This window comes from Limulus polyphemus, unplaced genomic scaffold (assembly GCF_000517525.1).
Source record: "Limulus polyphemus unplaced genomic scaffold, Limulus_polyphemus-2.1.2 Scaffold181, whole genome shotgun sequence".
NCBI lineage: Eukaryota > Metazoa > Arthropoda > Merostomata > Xiphosura > Limulidae > Limulus > Limulus polyphemus.
In genome coordinates, this window is record NW_013665791.1 from 220068 (window position 1) to 243217 (window position 23150).

The 23150-nt window shown below is 31.8% G+C and overlaps 1 protein-coding gene across 4 annotated transcripts in view; it reads right to left on the minus strand.

Moving 5' to 3' along the window:
* Positions 1–8424: 8424 nt before the first annotated feature.
* Positions 8425–23150, minus strand: part of LOC106478120 (RING finger protein 150-like) — a 37307-nt gene continuing 22581 nt past the window's right edge. For 2 of the 4 annotated variants that reach the window (XM_022381642.1, XM_022381643.1), the window contains 5 exons: positions 14444–14697; positions 13448–13519; positions 11766–11848; positions 10894–10990; positions 8425–9116 (listed from right to left, as the gene is read on the minus strand). In XM_022381642.1, the coding sequence (XP_022237350.1) occupies positions 8661–9116; positions 10894–10990; positions 11766–11848; positions 13448–13519; positions 14444–14697 (962 nt within the window). In that variant the 3' untranslated portion in view covers positions 8425–8660. The remainder of the gene's footprint in view (positions 9117–10893; positions 10991–11765; positions 11849–13447; positions 13520–14443; positions 14698–23150) is intronic. The other 2 variants (XM_022381645.1, XM_022381644.1) reach the window with 1 other exon arrangement.

Here is a 23150-nt window from a genome sequence, read left to right on the forward strand (position 1 = left end):
TTTTTGTTTTGATATACAAGTTGTTCGGGTTTTTTTCATCTAAAATAAACGACATTAATTTCTTGACGACCTAATACTAACGAAACTATCAGTAGAAAAATAATTCGGGAAGCTCAGTAATACAAGTTTGCTTTCTATTCTTTTTTGTGTCTGTGTGCCATAACAATAAAATTATTGGTTGGAGTTTGTTTTACGAAATGTGTAATTTGACATTTTATGTAAGATGTCAGGATTTTCACAAAAATGCCGAAATACGCACAGAGTGTTATGCTTTTAGCACCATCTGTGAATTGCTTAATACACTATAATATAAATATAATCTGACACTCTCAAAATAATGTATTTGAGGCAAACGTGTAAGAGTATCCATGAACAGTTACTTTTAAAATTTAAGTTCTTGCGCACACTAATTGACCTTCGAAAAAAACTGTGTTAAATCGATATATTACTTCGTTGAGCTATATAACTAGACAGAAGTTCAGAAAACTATAAATACACGAAAAGCAACATTGGCCTATAAATAAGTCTAATGTTTTGTTTTTCTAGTATCCCCTGATGGATTCTTATGATACGAAAATAGCTTCTCATATTTCAGAATTTTTTTCTTCTAATATTTTCGTTGTGAAATCCTGTTTCGCTTATGTAAACAGAATTATCATAATACAGAGACGCATTTTCTAGTGCTTCTTAGATGAATCTAATTACAGGTCATCATACTTCACAGTTGCCTTTCACCCAGTGTCTCCTGGTGGAATCTCATTATACTGATGCAAACACAGTTATTATAATTCAGATATATTTTTTGGTGAAATTGTTACAGTAATGCAAAATTGTTATCATAATATCAGAGTTATATTTCTTACAGTGTCACCTAGTGGAATCTTACTACATTAATAAAAACAAGTTATCATAACATCAGTGAAGTTTATTTATCGCCTGGTGGAATTTTGTTACACTAATAAAAGAAACCCGTTATCATAATTCATAAACATCTTTTCTCTAGTGTTTCCAATGTTAAATATTGTTACACTAATGTTAATGGGGTTACTGTAATATAGAGACACTTTTCTTCTAGTTTTCATTAGCAACTTGTGATATTTAACATTTTTCTTTCTTCCTGGCGTCTCCTGGTGGAATATTATTACACCAATGCAAACATCACATATTATTCAGACATTTTTTTCCTTTTTTTTTCTAACACTTCCCGGTGAAAGCTAATGACATTATAGTTACAAAATGCTTTATATTGAAAAAGTTCAAAACTACAATATGACAGAGCCACAAATGGTCCATATTGCTGCAACTGATTTAATGGCAGCAAATTCATCTTTCACCATTATACTACTCAAGTTAGAGAGAGAAAAATGTGTACGTACAGTATACACATTATCATTTAGTTAACGTTATTAAGTAGAAGAATTTTACCTACACAAGAAAACAATAATCTACAGCACGGCGTTGTGGGTTTATTCGGCACTAAAATCAAATATCCTAGTATATGTGATTGTAGTAATATAAATAATAAAACTCATTTAACGCGTGAACTATAAAATGATACAACACAGTTTGTTGAGAAAACTCAGGAAATGAATATTTCGTGATATAGGAAGAATTTGCACACGGATTTTGGTAAAAGAGATTACGCGTATTACAAAAATGTGCTTCCTAGAAGATAACACGCGAGTTTTCTTCACGATTCTAACAAATTTTCCTCGGGTAAAATCTATCCATTTCAGAATTTGTTATCTAACTCTTTTGTTGTTTTGTGCTTCCCATAAGGTTTCAAAATCAGTTATATAACTCCTTTGTGCTTTTCATAACGATTTAGAATCATGAAGTTGCTGTTTGTACTTTTAATAAGGTTCAAGAATCAGTTCTCACTATTTTGCTGTTTTGTGATTTTTTGTGATGCAGATGTAAAGTTTTACAAAATAAAATTAGGCGAATTATATCATGTAATAAACTGTAATGTTTTGTGAAGCTCGAAATGACACTCAGACTATGTAACCAGCGTTTGATATTAGGTAGGCCTAACGATACTGTATGCTTTTAACATTTAAAGTTAACATTACGCTCCAAGCATACTATTAATTAACCAGTGGATTAATGAAGTAATTTATTGTTTGTTTGGTTTGTTTTTAATTTCGCGCAAAGTTACACAACGGCTATCTGCGCTAACCGTCCCTAATTGAGCAGTGAAAGACTATAGGGAAGGCAGCTAGTCATCACCACGCACCGCCAACTCTTGGGCTACTCTTTTTACCAATGAATAGTGAGCTTGGCCATTATAACTCCCACACGGCTGAAAGAGAAAGCATGTTTGGTGAGACGAGGATTCGAGCCCGCAGGTTTCGAGTCGAGCGCCCTAACCACCAGTAATTTATCAATTACAGGAAAGAAATGATCCTTTTCATCTGATTATGAATCATCAGTTTTTGTCCTTGTGACATCACCTGAAATAAAAAGCTAGAAGAGCTGTTGCAAGTTATGACAGAAGAATCAGTATGGAGAAAATAAAGCATATGTTAAAGTATACAATAAATTACTTTCGATCTTAAAATATATATAAAGTACGCCATTTTTACTGTCTAAATAACAATAACATTTTATTCGTAAGATGCCATTTTCCTTGTTTTCTCATACATATGAGATCATACTACGGCCAAACCTCAAAATAAATGTATTATTACAACCATTTCATCAACTTCTGCCGACACTAATGACATTTTGATTAAATGCGAGTGCAATATTTATCCTTTGTTTTCAAAGTTCACCACAATATCATTTGAGAAACTTTTCTAATATTATAAATATCCTAAATGAAAACTGGTTCCCCTGACCATAATTTACTAAGATAGAGATACACTGAACTGAACCATATATATTTTTAAAGAAACAGAAACCTATCTCACATGTGTGCCATTTTTAGATTGTTTTGAAAGGCCATTAGATGTAAATGCAAAACCCAACACTTACTCAAGCTACTGGATCTACTGCCACACAAGATCAAGTGTTTGCGCATATTTTGACAGACAAAATGAGCTCGTCGCACACATTACAGTAGTGTTGTCTGTCAGTCAGTATACACTAAAATGACGTAACATAAGGGACGCTTAACATTGCAATTTGTACTATCGTGACGTCGGTAAAATGTACGCATGTTCATATCCAGAAGTGGCTGGCTCAATTACAGTAATTTGTTTATATGGTAACTGAAATCTGTCCAAGAGCAAGCTGACTGTGTGCTGTCCGTTTATTGTCCTAATTTTTCGCCAACAGGTCACAGATACCTACTGTAGAAAATTCCTCAGCCCACATATATATTGTTAAAACCCAGACATTTTGGCGATCCAGCCAGGATTATACAGTGGTAGAAAATAGACGTGAACAACAGAGGAAATAAGTAAGCCTATATATATTTTGATAAAAGTTTAGAAAAACAACCTTAAAATTCAAAATAAATATAAAAGAATATATTTATCTAGAGTGTAAAGGTTTTTTGTGTTTTTTTAACTTTTATCAAATGTGTAAATCCCTCCAGTATGCACTACAAAATTTTGTAGACCTATTATATATACACAACGGTAGTGATGGCAAAAATAGTGGATACATTACAATCATACGATATAACAATGTCAGCTGATTTTGATAAATGGATAAGAGGAGAGCGTCTTGGATTAAAAGACTGAGCTTGTAAAACAACAACAGCAACAAAAACTACAGAGAGAGAGAGAGGAGGAGACAGAGAAGAGAGGAAGAAAACTACAAGAAGAAAAGGAAAAAAAAAGACTGAAAGAATAAAATGAGAGAAAGGAGAAACTGGAAATATAGAGAGAAAGAATAAGAGCACAAATTGAGAAAGAAAAAAGTGGTAGGAGAGACTAGAAAGAGAGAGAATAAAAGCACAAATTGAGATCGTCTGTCTCAGCCTACTTCTTACAGGAAAAGGCCTATATGTATATGCAGGCATGACGTCAGAAGATGCCATGGACTATAACAAATTAAAAGTGGCATTGTTGAAACGATACGAACTTACTGAAGATGGTTTTCATCGGAAGTTCAAAAGAAAAACCTGTCACTGAAGAAACTGTACTTCCGTTTGTGGCACGTCTACAATGATACTACACCAGATGGACTGAGATGGCGAAATGTGAAAATAGTTTTGAGGGACTAGTAGATCTACTAATACGTGAACAGTTCAATTCAACCGACATGTCACTATTCTAAAATGAGAGCACCAAAAGACGTGGACGAGATGATCAAGCCGGCAGAACAGTATATGGAAGCCCATAGAGGGAGTATAACTGGCAAGTCCAAGAATATCCAGTTAAAGTCGAAATCAGTTGTGGTTGACCAGGAGTCTACCAAAGGTGACAAGGGATTAATAGATAGAAAGGATAAAGATAAAGGATAAGATAGAGATGCTATGTTTGTTATAAAATGGGGAACATTGCGAAAGAGTGCAAGTCCATTACCAACAAACAGCAGCAGAAATCTCAACACAAAGCAGCTGGAGCTATTTATAATGATAGTGCTGGTAAGAAACACTAAAAAGGGGACTGTTACCATGGATGGTGCTGCCAGAAGAAACAGAATCAAGAAAACACGTCAGAGTCAGCACAAGAAGGAAGTGCCACTTCCGTGATTGATCAGTGTACAACTAATGGTCGGTTAAAGTTAGCCAATGGATCAACAGTGCCAGTAGTGATTGGAGTATGTTACAAATATCGAGAGGTGCTAACAATTCATAACATGCTAATTTGTGAAGGCTATGTCAAGGACAAGAAAGTGAAGGTTCTATGAGACACTGGGTGCAGTAGTGAAAACCAGTCTAGTATCTGATGATCAGATGATGGGCAAGGTACGCCTGTGTGTGCTAATTGGTGGGACATTGAGAAAGTTTTCCATTGCAAAAATAATGATGGATACTCCATACTATGTAGGAGACATTGAGGCCATGTGTACCAAGGCACCAATATACGACTTGGGATTGGAATCATACCAGGTAGTAGGAATTTAAAAGAATTAGACAGAAAGAAGACTGATGTGGCATCTGCAGTCACTACAGTAACTCAAGGGAAGGAGAACAAGTAAGATATCAAAGCCCTTAAAGTCTCAAAAAGTGACATCCCAAATGTAGGTTCACATGAGCAGAAGAAAGACCTTTCTCTGCAGAAACTTCGGGACGGTGCCCGAGAGAAAGTCAATCACAATACAAAATGGAAAGATACTTACAAAACAGAGGACTGGAAAGGAGTACTGAACCAGGCCTAACAAAGCAGTTCTATTGGGGAAGCCAAACCCATCAAATTGGTCAAACATTTCTATAACAAGACCAAGGGTTGACGTTTCAAGATCAGACAGAATGTTTTAGTTCTGTTAAACATAGCCAATAACAAACTCACCCTGCAGTGGAAAGGTCATTTTGAAGTACAGGAAGTGGTTAACAGAATACACTATAAGGTTAAAGTTGATGAGACGACCAAGATATACCATGCCAATCTGTTCAAGAGTACTTCAAAAGAGAAGACCTTACAAGTGCAGCTACTGAAGTACAGACATACAGGAAAGTCCACATTAGTGAAGAATTGACTGGCAAAAATAAGTAAGAGGTGCCAGAATAGAGATATATCAGGAAAGACAGACCTCAGGCAACACAAGATCAAGACAAAGGATCCTGTCAAAGTGAAGCCCTATCAGAGGAGAGACCAACAAATGAATTGTAAATGTTGGAGTGGACTATATGAGAAGACTTAGTATATAAAGTAATAAGTCTTTCTATGTAGTGTAAAAGAAATTAAATATTTTTCTCAAAGAGGGGCTTATTGTTGGATATACAAGACTGTTTAGTGTAATTAATTTATTTTGTGGCTTAATATTTAATATTAATATTTAAGAGTTAAAAGTAATTATTTTAAAGGCAATAGTTATGACAAGTTTGATTGTGTAGCTCGATAAGATTCATAAATTGTGTTTGCAATTCATTGTTGATATCGCATTACTCAAATCTTCGGTATTTTTCCAGGCCTCAGTGAATAAGCTATTTATATATGTGGCTCGTGAGTGCAAGTTTAAAAGTAAGAAAAACACAAGTGAAGTGAAAGAAAAGTTAAGTCAGAAAAAAGTTAGAAAATGTGAAGTTAGCTGGCGTGAGAGTGATTAGCCATAACAGTCAATATTGTAAAGTGAGTTTAACAGAGATAAGGAGAATAATTTGTCTTGTCAAAGGATGTTCTAAAGTAATTGAACCCGTCTCTGTGGACTTTGACTAAAAAGAGAATTATTTGAAGTTTGAGGTACAACGATGGTGACTCACGAGGTAGCGCAAGTGAATTATTCACCAATACTATTGTGATAAAAGTAGAGAAACTTTTTTGTCTTCCCAATTGGATTCTAAGGGTATTGAATTAGCCTAAGTAGACAAGAAAAAGAGAACAATTTAAAGTTTGAGATACAACTGTGATATCCATAATGTAAGGAATTTTTTGTACATAGGTTTAATTTGTTTTTAATATATTATTTTAAAATAAGTGGATTGTGTGCTGTCTGCTTACTGTGAATGTATTGCCAAGTCACATACACCTATTGTAGAAGAATCCTCAGCCCACACATTGTTAAAACCCTGACAATTCTAACACTACATCTTGAACTTGTGTTTCCAAACATTTTCAGCATTTAATCACTGCTATTACAAATACACTAAGCCCTAAAACTTTGTAAAAAAAAATTAGCTTTAATTCCATTTTGTTACAGAACAATTAAGCAGTATCACAATTGTAATTATCTTTACAATTTTGTTAGAATTACACAAATAGATTTTTTAAAACATCAACCTTGGAATTCTTTCTTCCAAACAGTCAAGCCAAAATGTTTGTAACATTGAAAAGTTAAGTCATTTTCCCTCTCCGTTTATATCATCCAGAATGAAAATTAAATTTAAAACACAAGTTTCAGGAAAAATGTTCAAACTTCCATTAACACAAGTCTAGTTTATTCTTTATAATCCTGAATGTCAACCTTGCTTCCAAATTTCTTTAAATAAAATATTAAAATGGAATTAAATCACATCACAATCTTTGAAACATATTACAAAAATGGATATAAGTAACACCCTGTACAGTCTGTCTAAAGAACAGGTCTGATTAAAGAACTGGTCCAATTCACGTGATGGTCTATAAATAACACAATATCATTTAAAAATTTAACAAGTCAGTAACATGTGTAGTTCTTCTAATCTAAATAACTGATATTATGACATTTAAAGATAGATTTTTTATGCATTATTTTTCTAGTATGAATAGGTTTTAGTTACTAAATGGTCAGATTGAACAAGTGGTTTCTAGCTAAGTAATATACATAATGTTACAAGCTTCACAGGTTGAAATTTTGTATTAGTTCAAATCAGTTTTATAAATGGTTTTACTTACACTTTACACATGTCACAAGTAAATATCAGAAATTTTTTTATGATGCTGTTACATGTTTAATTTTAAATAGTTGTAGCAAAACTGCTCAACTTAACCACAAATTAAAAATAAAGTGAACGATTTCAAATTTAATGTAAATTTTGATTGGATATAACTGAATTTTACAGGTAAACTTATCAATATTTCTTAAGTATTACAAAAAATACACCATTAGAAAGTAATTTACAAGTACTATAATTGTTTGTTTTTGTTTAAGAGTGATCAATAAACTATATAAACTGCTATGTATCATGTTTGAAAACTTGCACTGCTCAGTTAAACTACCCATTTGAATATATTCCTATGAGCCTTTTTTTTGCAATTATTAATATATTTAGTTTGCAAAATCTTGTATTTTATTCAGTGCCTCTTAAGTACAAATAACTTTAGAAAGACTACCTAGCACACCCATCTGAAAGAACTTTTAGAATCTCAATAACACCAAAATACAATGAATGATTATAAGTGTGATGTAAAAATTTCTCTACACTGAACTGTTATTTAGCATGCTTTAATGTGAGAAATTTCAAATAGTGAAGTATATTCTTGAAAGCCAATACTTTTGACTTAAAACAATGATTCAGTGTTCCCTATATCTTAAAGAAATGTTATTTCTAACTAGCCTACAGACCGATTTTTACTTTTCCAGTAAGTCCACTTACTAATATTAATAATTTCAAACATGTTTATACACTCACACAATAACAAATTTTACATCAAGTTAATAAAACATGATGTAACATCAGTATAGAATCTAATTCCCACAGAAAATATGGAAATAAAACATGTAAAAATGTATTCATTTACAGAACAAACATGTCAGGAAAAAATAGTCACATTTCACATCTACACATTTTTAATTTGTTTTCTAAAAACTGTAGTATAACAAACACTTCTCATACAGCCAGTTTTTTTTTCTGTAGCTTTATATTAATGTAAAGAACAAAAGTGACTATCTAAAACTGCTAAAATAGCTTTTTCCTCCAGGTTATATGATATGAACAGGTATTTAATGATATGATAATGTTCTCCATCATTTCTATATTAAGTATATGCTCCCTCTTCATCTTTTATAATACCAATTTCTTAACATTTAATTTCCTGTAAGTTAGACTTTGTTGGCACAGTATAATCTTGAAAGAAACCATTTCTTAAACCATTAAGTTTGTAAATAATCAAAATGCCTAACAAATACTAAACTAACTCTGGCTCTTTTGGAACTTCTTTCTTTTCCTGTGTCACCATTAAGGGATCTTGACTACTACTACTACTATTATTACTACGGTCACACTGTTCAGCAGACCCAGCCATAAGTTTAACAGGTAAGAACAGATTTTCATCAGTCTTGAAAATCCTGTCCTTCTGGAATGGTGGAGCTGGGGAGGAGTTACTGCTGGCTTTAGAGATGGATTGAGTAGGACTCTGTACATGACTATACAAAGAAAAGTCCTCCAATGTCAGCTCCAAGTTTGAGCTTATCGAATGGCAAGGAGACCTAACTTCCTGTCGTTCTGGTAAATACAGCTCGCTTGGTACATGTTGTTGTTGAAGAGCAGGAACATCAATACTTTCTAAGTCTTCCTCTTCATCTTGCATGTGGGAAAAGTCTATTTCATCAATATTGAGCACACTTTCCTGGCTTCCTGTAAACTTTTGGAAAAAAAAGTCTTTTATTATCTTTTTCTAGTTGAGATAACAATTTTTCAAAAAATTTAAGTCTAAACAAATCTAAGAAAATTGTTTTCTTTAAGTTCACATGGAAAACACTTAACATTTTCAAAATTGTTGCACACCAGAAAAAAAGGTAATTACTTTCTTTTTAAAATATCAAAGAGTTACAGTATATTAGTCAAGGCTTCCATTAACAATTAAAATTGTTACAATCTAAATGGGAATATATTAAATGCTGGGGTTGAAGAAAAAGATCTTGGTGTTGTGATTGAAAAATCACTAAAGTAATCTAAACAGTGTATTGTAACTAGTAATAGGGCTAATAAGATTTTAGGTAGCATCTATAGAAATATTGAATACAAAACAAAGAATATTATTGTTTACTGTAGACTTAAGTCACTATGCACTTGACCAGAACAAGTTTGTTTCACTGACAAGGACGTTGTGTTAGCTTGTTTGCATTAGGTTATATGTTGACTAAGTAGCTATTTGAATAGGCAAAGAAAATCATTAAAAAGATATATATATAAATTAATAAAAAATGGGTTTTAACCTTATTATATTTATCAAATGGAACATTCCGATTAATAATTTTAAAAAATCAGCTTGATTATAATTTTGGTATGGCAAAATTATTCTTATTGTACCCCAATAATCATACACATAGTAAAAATGTGTGCAATGTTTTTCGATTTTAAACAAATAATATTTACATTGTTATAAAGTAAAAACTGAGAAAAGTTTTAGAGGAATGTGGGAAAACAAAAATTAGTAATTAATAAATACAATTAAGATGAACATTTTAATTGTTTGTTAAAAAACATTCCAATGAAATATTTTCAAAATTTCAAAGCTACAAATTCTTATGAATATCACACAACACATTTTATTTACAGAAGCTGAATAAAGTAATTCAGAGGTATTATCAAGTAGTTTTTTTTTTATTTTTTTGCAATGCAATAAAACAAATCATGCAACAGGTATGTCAAAAAGACAACTCTGGGTTTCATCCCCTTTGATGTCATCTGGTGACCACATTATTATTTTTTTCACTAATTAGTTTGATTAAATTTAGTAATTTTTAAAGTTTGGCACCTAGGATTATGCAGTATTTTGATTAGTTTTATACACAGACATATACATGCCTACACTCATTATACATTGTGTACTAACCAAAAGTGTACATCATGCAGCATAATGATTTGAATTAGAACCACCTGTATTAATAAACCGAGTTTTATAATTTCATCAAGAGAAGTCTTGTATATTGCAACAATTTACATGCTACTTCAATATCATATAAAAATATATGTACATACTATACTTCATTCAGGTTTTACTTGTACATACAACAAATATTGAAGTTCTATTGTGTTGTAGCTTTTCTTAGATCTGGAGTAGTAGTATTAATTGTCCACTTAATCTGTTACAATAGTCATAATTTTAAATTGATCTACATTATTATAGGTAGATTTCCTTTAATGTGTACTAGTATTAATATCCTCCTTTAATTTATAGTTGCTTTAATTTTAACTATACTGAGTGAGAGAGAGAGTGTGTGGTAGTAAAAATTTGTCATTGATTTACAGTATTAATAACAGCCTTCCTTTGATATATGTACTAATATTTGTATATGTATTAACAGTGTTTCTATAGCATAATATATAGTTTTCCTTTGATATTTACTAGCACTAGTAGCTCTTTAATCTTTTCGATATTACAGTAATAATTATCATTTCCAACTTTTTACACTTACCACAAGTCCATAGTATTTGAGAATATCCATCTTACACATTGGACAAGATCTTTGGTCAAGAAGCCAAGGGTCCACACATGACTTGTGAAATGTATGCCTGGAGAAAAAGAAAACCTTCCATTGTGTAAACAGCAAAAATATTGCTCCAATTCTAATACGTTATGTTAGATAAGTACAGGAATAATCCTAAAATTATTTATCAATTTACTTGAGACAAATAAATTTTGTTAAGCTTTCTTATAATAGGAACTCCTTCCCTTACCAGGCATGACATAATAAAAGCTCTAATCATATGCTTTCAAGTTACATATTATATGTTAAGTTTTTTAAACTTCAAGAAATCATTTGGCATTCCTTGACAAAACTCATTTGTGTTATAATAATATCCCTCATGATGCAGTAAAAAAAATAAAAAAACTTTGCATATAATGGTGATCAGTGTCTTAAGACATGAATTACCTTTTGTTTACATTCATCTGCCCTCAGTGTATACACAAATTAATGATTTCTTCTATTTGTTACTTTTTTTTATTATTATTTTGGATTGGGAATAACTTTTTTAGAAAGAACAATGACTTGTTCTTTGTTTCCATGTTGTTTTTTTAATGTACACATCAATAACCTAAAGATCTGTTACAAACAACCAATTCACTACCATTGTATGACAGTTATTTGCCAGAAAGGGCCTTCCAAAATACATCTAAAATTTAAGTTTTGAGAAAGTTTTGTAAATATAAATCTCAAACTTAAAATCAAAACAGGGAGAAAGAGACATAAAACAATAGAAATAAGATGAAAGAAACTTGGCACAATTCCTTCACCAAATGTGCTTACCCCTCCCACACACACAAGTCTTCATACATAATACTTACTTGCATGGAAGGGTTCTCACAACTTCTGCTACTTTGAATATTTCTATACATACAGCACAGCATTCAAAATCCTCATTGGCTTCCTAGAAAACAGAAAAAAAACAAAGAACTGAAAGGAGATGTGAAAAACTTTATAAATATTTTATAACCATAATATGATCACAAAACTATGGTGGGCACAAAGCTGGTGGTCTTCTTCTGAAAGTTCTCTCTACCACTAATGTAATTTTTCTTTGTTAACCGTCATTAAATAAAATTTCATAAATTCTAGTTTACTCAACAACAGCTTACAAGTATACTGCTCAGTTAAGATAAATTGATGATAAATAATCTAGTAGGCCAGTTGCAAGTAGACAACATGACTCATGAAACAAATGCAACCATCAACAAAGTTGTATCAAAACTATACTAAAAGTCTGTAATTTAATGTTTATGATTCCAGTACAAGTCATGTTCTCATACTGTGTGTTAACTGTTACTTACACAATGTCATTCACTGACAAACTGAGTCTTTTTAAAGGGTATATACAAAATATTATGCATGTTCATGCACAAACCTCTGACTATCCTACAAGACTAATGATTCTAATTCAAATTTATGCATTATGATAAACATTTTTCAGCACATTTTGACTAATAAAGAAACATTATCATATAATGACAGATAATGCATTACATCTCTATCCATTTAGGCCTCATCTAAATGTAAATGAAATCAAATAGACAAGAATTGCTCACCATGAAGGTGAATGATGAAATATTTAATGCTCACCTCCTATGCTGAACCTTTTTGATCATTCGCCATTGTACTTTAAAAGAGTTTATTTCTGAAGTATCCAAATACCTTCACCTTCAAAAGATGTTTTGCAAATAGCTGTTTGTCTGTCTGTCAGTCAGCCCATTAAAATCTCATATGTAGATTTCAGTTACATACATGCATCAAAGTAGACAAGGCAATCTCAGATCAGCCCACTAGTACTAGTATTTTGCCTTGCCCCAACCCCTCCAACATTTTTCTTACCCAATTTGATAAGAGAAGTGGCAGAAACCTGCCAAATAGCAGCTAATTACACAGGCCTGTGAATTTAAACTTCATAAACGTTGTTTTAGTTTAAATAACAGATTTTCCATAATTCACCTACACAGATTTCGAAACTATTCATTTATTTATTATCTATCATGTAAGGATTTTTTCTACAAATTGGGAAGAAAAAAACAAAAACTTAGATCAAATTATTAGTTCATTTACCATAATGAACATTTTATATCATTAAGTTTGTTATCAAAAACCTAAACAAACTGAAGAAAAGGGAAGAATAATGATGTCAAACGAATATGCATCCTCATTCATCCTGATTTTTTTGTGAAATCTAAGTCTTTTAATCTCAAAACTAAGTGTTGTGGTCTTTCTTTTATGTATTGCGTTACAAAGTTTTGTGAAAAATCCATAAGTGATGGAGAAAAATGGATATTTTTGGATTCAGCATACAGGAATGACAGTAGAATATGTAAAAATTTCAAGACAATAAAACCATTGCAGGCCTGTGTTATCATCTTTGTTATAAATATCAACCATGTCTCAAATAACATCAATATACCATTCATTGAACAAACAATTTCAAAGAGTTCCTTTAACTTTAATAGTGAAGTACTATAAAGCAAACTAAGTTATTTCAACCTACCCGATCTTCTGATCTCAAAGTTTTTATAGGTATTTTATCCAGAGCTTTATTTGCTGCATGACAGAGTCGTTTCTGAATAATAATAGAATTTTTGTATTACACTGAACTCTAGCGGTGAGTTGTGGTTATGTGGAAAAAAAACAACAAAAACTATTTTATATCTATTATTAGAAAATCATGTGCATACATACAAACTTACAATTATTTGACTAAATAATAATAATAGAATAATAATAGAATTTTTGTATTACACTGAACTCTAGCGGTGAGTTGTGGTTATGTGGAAAAAAAACAACAAAAACTATTTTATATCTATTATTAGAAAATCATGTGCATACATACAAACTTACAATTATTTGACTAAAAGCATCTTTTATGACTCAAAGAAAAAGTCAATACAGAATTATATATGTTAATAAATACTTCATAATGATCTAAAAAAATTTTAAAAGAAAGCACCTTCATAATGTTTCTGCTGTTAATTATGATATAGGGAATATAGTGATATAGGAACTGGGAAAAATATCAGTCACATTCAAATTAACAAACTGGAGGGTACTGTTTTGTTTTCAACAATATGGATTTTTTTCTACATTTGAATATATCTTTAAATATTTCCTGTATTAGTTAAACTCCCATGTATTAAAAACTAACAAGTAAATATATAACACAATAGGTAGTAATCACTTCTTTTCACATTATCAGTCTCATTTAAGAACAAATTTGTGATAAGCAAAATAAATAAAAATAATAAATATAAGATTTTAAAAATTGTAAAACGTCTCTTTTTGCAAGTTATTAAAACTCGTTCATTTAGTGTTACTAATGGTAAAGTTGTAGAGTAATAGTTTCATTATAATCATCTTTTGTAAACTTTTGACATCCTTTTTAGTGTTCAATAAAACAAAACATTAATTTCAAAACACCAGCTTAGCCAAAAATAATTTGCAATTATAAAATGAAATCTAAGACTATAAAGAAACAGCTGTCACTCACAGATAAAATATCTTTAGCATTAATATAACGGAACTGCTGGACGTAGTAGAAGACAAGACAGGACAGAGAAATGATCATCAGAATTATGAAAAAGATTGACACAAAAAGAACTGAAGTACGGTTGATATTAGAATATCTAAATGTGTTAGGTGTTCCAATGCTGATGTGCATTTCAACTCTAGTACCGTTGTTCACTAGGTTAGCAATTCTTTCGCCATCTTCTTTACTAATCAAGACAGACACCAGGTCAAACACTGCAAAAAAACATGTATACAAATATAAATAAAATCACAAGTTGAAAACTAACTTTATCATCACTACGTATGGATCATCAATACTCTTCCTTTTTTTTATTGATCAAAATCAACAACCTCATGAACTTTGAAACACATTTAATTATGTTTTAACAAATTTATGTTTCAGAGGCTGTAACAGAAATCTTTAATTAAGATTTAAATACAAATAATTTTAGATTAAAAAAAAATCTTTATTTGAAAAACAATGTTCTGTCACATCCAAGGCTCCAGACAAATCATACAACGAAATTCCGGCACAATGGGCATAAGATCTCTTCATGGAACAAACTAAAGCAGACTGTGAACCATTTAAAAGACAAGTTTGTTTGAAGTGAAGCACAAAGCTACACAATGGGCTATCTGTGCTCTGCCCACCACGGGTATCAAAACCCGGTTTCTAGCATTGCAAGTCCACAGATATACCACTGTGACACTGAGGGGCTTAAAAGAACAAAACACTAATACTGAAAAAAACAAAAAACATATCCTCTTGCGTGTGCAAAAAAAAAATAATTTATGCCATTTGTAAACACAAAAGTCTACTTAAAAGTGCCAAGAATTGTCAAATCAGAGATAAACCAATAATTTGTTTGTATTGATTAACTACTACCAAGTATGTCTCTGGAAAATAATTTCTATTAAAATTAAATATAAATTTATATTAAAAACCAAGTAATGATAATTTTAATAGCTACACAGTCATTTAAACAAAAAAAAAAACCGTAGGTGAATTTTTTTCCCCATAAATATACAACAGAAAATCTCTACTTGGTCACACACACACACACACACACACACACACACACACTAGTAGTACTTTCATGCTCTGAATCCAGTCATATTTGACCATCTGATTTGGAACCTCCAGCCCTCTCAGGTAAACCTGGATACACAACTGAATTAGTCTCAACACTTTACAGTCTCGAAGATGCAAGTCAAGATACACATGCAAGAAACATTTCTGCACATCAAAGCTATATTTGTCATAGCGAAACATGTAAATATTAACAACAGAAATACCTCAGTTATATTAATCATGATGTGGTAGGGTATATTTTCAATGTTTTAGTTTAGTTGTTTGTTAAAGGTACCTGATGATGACATGATGTGGTAGGGTATATTTTCAATGTTTTAGTTTAGTTGTTTGTTAAAGGTACCTGATGATGACAAAACCTTGTCGAAACGTTGTACACTAGCTGTTGTGTTAAACTTATATTAAAGTTTTTCTTCATTACCCATTCAAGCTGTCTCCAGCCATTATTAGTCTCAAAGTGGGTTCCTCATCATCGAATTTAAGTTTAGTTAGTTGTTAATGACCATCTTTATAAGATACTGAAGTTTTGCTCTAAATCACTTTAATTATCCACCAGTAACCACAAAGAACATCGCACTTCATCGTTTCTAACCTACGAAATATATATTACGGAGAAATACACACACATAAATATGGCCATGCAACATTTCGGCCTTCTACTTAGGTCATCATCAGGCAAGAGAAAATAACGATAATTTGACATATTAGAGAATACAAAATTATAATAATGTTCTAATTCCGGAAAGCGAGAACAATAAAATTAACCAACAGTATTATTGACTATTTACAAACAGTATCAATGGAAGCGATGTAATAATATTAAAAACCTTTACAGTTTATTTTTGTTTTATTTTGTAAAAACTTCCTATTTATAAAGTGGTTTATTATAAATCCATTTTAGTGTAAGTTGCTTTCAAACAAATTAAGTGTGTAGGAAAACTTATATTTAAAACAGTGGACATTTGTTTTATGGATAGACTTCCTTTGATTAACAGTTTAAGGTTGGAATTACCATTACAAAGAATGGTGAATCCTGCGTAAGTTATCGGATGTGTGGTTCCTGATCGCGGAATTGAGTGGACTTAAAAAAAAGTATGTTATCTGACCTCACTGATACTCCAGTGGGTGTGATCGGTAAAATGTTGTTTAGTTTTCCCAATGTAGGCGGCCTTGTAGTCACCACACGTGAATTTATATACAATCCAGGAGTGAAGAGAGATAGGTAGACGATCCTTTGGTGTAAAAGATATGTTTTAACCTCGAGGATGGTTTGAAAATGATGTTAAGTTAGACAGACCTGTTGGTAAAACTTCGTTATTAAAACTCTAAGTTGTTTAGAAAGTATGACACTTTGTCCTAGGTAAGAGATGGTCAATGAAAATGGGCATTTATCAACTGTGAACATTTTTGTGGGAGTTTTAAATATTTTGTTCAGAAATATCCTGGTTAGGCTTTCAATCATTTTTTTTAGGGTATCCATTACACAATAATATTTCATGAAGAAAACCAAATCTCCGAGTATAAAATGAAATAAGTTGAATAGTTTTTAAAGGCTCGAGTCAGTAGACATGTTACTAGATTGATCTTATATCCTACAGGAATTAAACTATGAAACTGGGTAAGCCGTCTCGTGAACGTTTTCTTTCCATATATCTATTGTCATTCAAAAAACTGAACATCTCGAGTTAATAGTACATCTAGAAAAGGCAAAGTATTATTTTCATCAATTTCATTGGTAAAATGTATAGACGAGTGTTGAGAGTTTAAATACTCAAGGAACTGTTGAACTTCATCCTTTGATCGAAAAAAAATTACGAAAGTATTATCAATAGAGTTTGTAAAATATTGGTTTGAATTTCTGTGGGCAGTTGTTCATCCAACATTGTTTATCGGGCTCAGAAAAATGTTAGTGAGAGTTGGTTCTAATGGAGATTCCATAACCACTCCATTAATTTGGTTAGTTTTCCATTAAATACCAAATAGCTGTTCTTTACAGAATGGATATTTAAAGATCTAAGTTAATCCTTAGTTAAGCCATGAACAAGATACTTCCTCTTGAAAGAGTTTTTTCAAAGAAGTTTCAATAGTCTTATCCAATGGAATGTTTACGAATAAAGAACTTGTACCAAAACTAGCCATAAAACATTCATTGGGAGGATGTAGACCTTTTAACTCTAACAAACGAAAACGAATCCAGGACAGTAAATTTAGCTGTTTTATAACTGCATTCCGATTGTAGAAAGTATAGCTATAGGACGTAATGGATGATTTTGTTTGTGAACGTTAGGAAGGACATACATTATACTAGGGCGCGATCCACAAGGTTGCAATTGGTTGAATGCATTGTCGGTAATAATGTTTTTGTTTTTCAAGTCCCTAAGGAAGCGTTGTGACTTTTCTTTCCTTTGAATGGTTAGAAAGAGCGTATCTGACGGTGATTTGAACACATGGAAATGGAGTTGTGTTATGAGACAAACCAGATTAACTTGAAAAAAATTAACACCATTATGAGCGACACTACAAATGTCCCCTATTTTAAACATAACAGTCCTTCTACACCACTTTATAAATAGGATGTTTATACAAAATAAAATAAAAAATAATAAAAACAATAAAATTAAAAGTTAATCGAAAAAAAAAAAAACGAATACCACTGCTGACAGTAAGGTGGCGCAGTACACTTGTAACAAGAAACAATGAAAATATTCTATAATAAAAATAGAAGCACTGAGTAAGACAACGCTCATTGGAAAGCATACAAAAAAAGAGGACAGTCAATGACATCTTAACGAATTACCAATTGGATTTTAAGTTAACCTAATGAGGTAATAATAAGAGTTCATTCTGTTTTATTAGTTCTTTGAAGCAAATTAATAAATGAACAAGTGAAAAAGTATCTTGTACACTTGTATCATTAATGAAATGAGAAAGACAAGGTTAATGTTTTTGATAAAAGTGAAATTAACTATAGCGGAAATTGTGTTCACCTGAGAAGGATCAGCCCCCCCCCCCAAAAAAAAAACACTCGATAGGATACATGAACGCAATAATCGAGTATTGTGTGTTAATTAGATCGAATAAAAAAAAAACACTTTGTAATATCTTGAATAAAAACTTCTGTGAATCGTTTGTGTAGCAACAATTAAGCTTGGCAAAGTAAAAACAGTTTCGGAAACGCATTGCATGAACATAAAATTAGTTCGTTTGTTCTTGTCTATCAGTTCTGCACTTTTGACAATTGTGTAACGTGTTAAGTAAGTGTTTGTTTCGGTTATTCGTGCAAAACTACACAAGAGATACTCTCTGCTAGTCGTCCTTAAATTTGAACTGCCAAAAAGAGGGAAGGCAGCTAGTTAACAAAACCTACCGCCAAATCTTCGGCTACTCTAATCGAATAGTGGGTTCTACCGTTATTTTGATAACACACGATAGAAATAACGAAACTAAAATGCTTGGCAAAACTGTTCATTCAAGTATGTTCTTTTTTACTTTTTGTTGTTTAAACTTTTTTGGTAACTTGTACCTATTATAATTTAACTCCGACTTTAACAGGTAACATTGAGATTGTACATTAAATATTCTTTCTTCAAGCCTAGTGTTTAATCCTCGTATTACCAATAGAACAATGAAAGCCTCATCGGCTTTTTAAAACATTTTTCTAAACTACTTTTGTACCAAACAGCTCTATGTCCTATGGCATTGTTAGACATAGGGTTCTTAATAACATACGAATCACATACACAAATATCATCAATATTGCAATTAACCTTCTATAACTTTATGCTTACAAATAGAGATTCCACCACACTATTTGGTTAGTTAGTGAAACTTAGTATTGTAGCAAGTATAATAAAAAGAAAAGTTGTCAACATGTTGAAATGTGACTCCCCATCAATACTGAACGGAATATAACTTCAGCGTCGATTCAGTATTCCATCTCTTAACGTGCTAGGTCCAACTTGTAATTTAATCTCTAGTTTTAAGTCCCGTTTGTAATTACATTTTAAGCTGTTTAAATTGAACGATTAAGTATTTGATCGATCTATAACCATTGTTATGCTTCGTTCTTTTAAATAATGTAACGTGTAATTTTTCTTAAGTCAGCCATTTGATAATTAATTTAAATTTTTTCTGTACTTTATACTTGTTAATTACATGAACACACGTTCTACACTTTAGAAAGTTTAATTATAAAAGTTAAAATTCTCAATTTTCTCTAGATTAATGCAGCATGCTACTCCTGCCTGAAGAACTCTTCGTTATGCGAATTTTCTTACATCAATGAGAAAAAAATAACTAATTGTTTGCCAAGAAGTTTCGTACTGATTTACTTATCTGACACTCGAGCCCACATTCTCCGCTTACGTAAACTTGAGCAATCAAGACGTCAGCAGACCCAGTGCTCTCAGAAATGTAAGCGAAAGCCTATCTAATCATTGCTTCGTGTATCTTTTGGACTTTGGCGCAACTACGAGGTACATGCGTATATTGAATTGCGACATTCTACTCTCATCTAATCAAAAACTTTTAAACTGCATCGATCATACAAATTCTCCCGACTACATACACAACTAAAATCGATAAATATCAGAAGCTTAAAAAGATCTACAAGACACTGCATGGTAAACTTAGTGAAACCAGAGGGTTAACTTAATATTTTGTGGATGTGGATCTGACGTAAAAATTGTTTAATGCGAAAAGCTATATATTACCATAAAATCTTATTTTTCAGTTCGAGTGCTATACTTGAGTTATACGACATAGTCTACTGTATTAAAATTTTATGATACGAATTGAGCTACGTACATACAATAACTTAAATATAACATCGACATTAAGACATTTCGATACAAACAACTGGTTAGGAACCTTTAATATTGTAAGTAAATACACAGAAAAACTAAACTTAATCATGATTACGCTGTTTTGAATTATCAGTTGAATGTCCTCACTGCTAACGATATTTCCGGTTGTAATGACTGATGTTAATTGCCATAAAACACTAAATGATTTTACTATTATTAACAAAGTGCAATTATCTTAATTCCTCCGAATAATTGAACTGGAGATTTGGCACATACACAGAAGCCTGTGAAATGTTTTGACGTTTCGCTATACTTTATAAACGGTAATTGCAGCCTTAAGCAACTGTTCGAAACAGAATAAGGACCTACCAAGCTAAATGCTAACGTACCATTATTTTCACAACTTATGAATTATATTTCTAATCAATTATGTATGGACAGCAGCTCACATGAAAAATATTTAAGGCATGCAGCTGTTACAACATCGACACAAGCGTGTATCAACCCTGTGTACAGATTCTGTACTTTGTAGACGAGGTGGTCTACAGTCGTAATTCCCTCGATTATGTGGTAATCTACCGTTGCCAATACAGCGTAAAATATTCACATATAGTGTTCATAAATCACTTTTTTTCTATACTTAATTATTAATGTACGTGATTAACATAAATGTTACTAAAGTTCTGTATGTTGTGGTTTAAATCTTAACTTTACACATTTAGCTAAATATGATTCAGTATGTTTTATACCATAAGACGGACGACACTACTAGTTTAAAAATGTCAATTCAACAAACTTCTATGACACAGCAATCAGGCCTAATGACAACAAAGAAATTGTTCAAGTTTAGAACTCAGGCTTGTGAATTTATTTTCACAACTGTAATAATTAAAGTATCTTAAGTATCTATTAGCCTTTAACGATAAAACAGCGAAGTCTTCAATGAAGCATGAGAACAAACCTTACAACTCTGACAAACACACGCATATATAAACACCTTCACAACTCTGACAAACACACGCATATATAAACACCTTCACCACGAAGGCAAACTCTTCGGCGTCTTATATTCCACGAGTAAAACGTTATATTTTACAGGAGTACGAATAAGCTTTCGTTCACATTTTCTAACGTACAGTTGTCTTAGGATCGTGTGTCTGTGTGTTTACATCAGAGTAGGGTTTATCTGTGTCGAAACCTTATTGTATCAAAGCAAGAAAACCCAGACACAAGAAAGTGATTACTTACTTTTGTGCACATTAATACGCAACTACATATTTTCGCCACTCTTGTCCATCATATCCAACTTCCTAACTCTTTACGTCATGTGAAAAATAAATAAACAAAGCTTCAACCCATAAAACTAAAACCTGTAACAAATTATAGAACGATAGCAGCTATGTATGTACATATCCTCTACAAAAATGATCAAGTTTCTTGCTCTACCATTTTTAACTGTTGAAAGTTTGTGATTAAAGTATATGACATTTAAAGTTAACTTACTGTAATAACTCTCATGGTTGTATTGCCTTAATACGTAATGCCTTGTTTTATTTAAAACTTAAAGTACATAAACTTTTATTTCTGTCCAACATATACGATTTACCAAGTCTACGATAATTAGTTCATGGCTATTTGACTTTATCTAAAATATTTAAAGCACTTCAAATTCAGCTCCTCGGCAGACTAATTAGATTAATTATTTAGGAGCACACGCTGCTGTTAAAATTTTATGCAACATATGGTCTTTTATTTTTGTTAATTTCACTTTATTAACCATTGTTCCATCCTGAAACGCGTCTTTTCGTTGATAAGTACATAAAACTTTTTAAGGATTCCTAAAAATGTTTAGAACGACCAAAATAAACCGAGGTAGTTCACGATTCATTTAATATAAGCTAACAAAAAGACAGTAGTGATAAGCTAAAAGAACATGAAATACTATAAGCAGAGTATGCTTTAAACACAGATCTTGGAAAGGTAGACTAAAAAAAGAAAAACGGTAGAAACATGCTGTTCTAACAAATCGGAAACTACACAGATAAAAAAGTTCAAGCTTTAGAGTGTTTTGAACCGAAACCTTGCAATATAATAACCCGGGAAAATAACAGCGAAAACAACAACATCGTGTTTTTACCCGAATACAAAAACAGGATCTGATCACGTAACATATAATGCTGTAGTTTAATCCAACAGAGAACTTTCCAGAAACAATGAGGAAACAGTAGGTGTCATCGATTTTTCTTACGGTACCTTAGAGAACGAATTATTCTTGAAACCCCTAAAAGCAGATAAAGATTGTAGAGAGGCAGACAAAGGAAAACAGGTCAGAATCAGGAACTGTGTAACTGATGTTGTCATGGAAACAATGATCTAATAATTAATTAGTTCAATTAAAAAGAAGACGGTATTTTAACAATATTTCTTTTTTTCCTTGTTTTTACATCCAAACTTTTCAAATTCTACCAAGTGAATCAAAACAAAAACATTAAGTATTTTCCCAACATACCTGATTGAGTACAAAATGCACGTTAAAAAACATTCTCCGATGACTCGAGATATTTTAGAAACTGCATGCCAATAACATCAAAAGTACATGTATAATATATATAATACAAGAGAAACTTTTAGAAATAGTATGTATTTGATAGAAAGCAAAATAAACAAGTCCATCGTGTAGAACAGGCATGTGCAACGTACGGCCCATGGGCCTTATCCGGATGGCGATATAATATATTGTTGCATCAGCGAGTCACATGACTACTGTGACGCCACGTTTCTAGAACAATCCT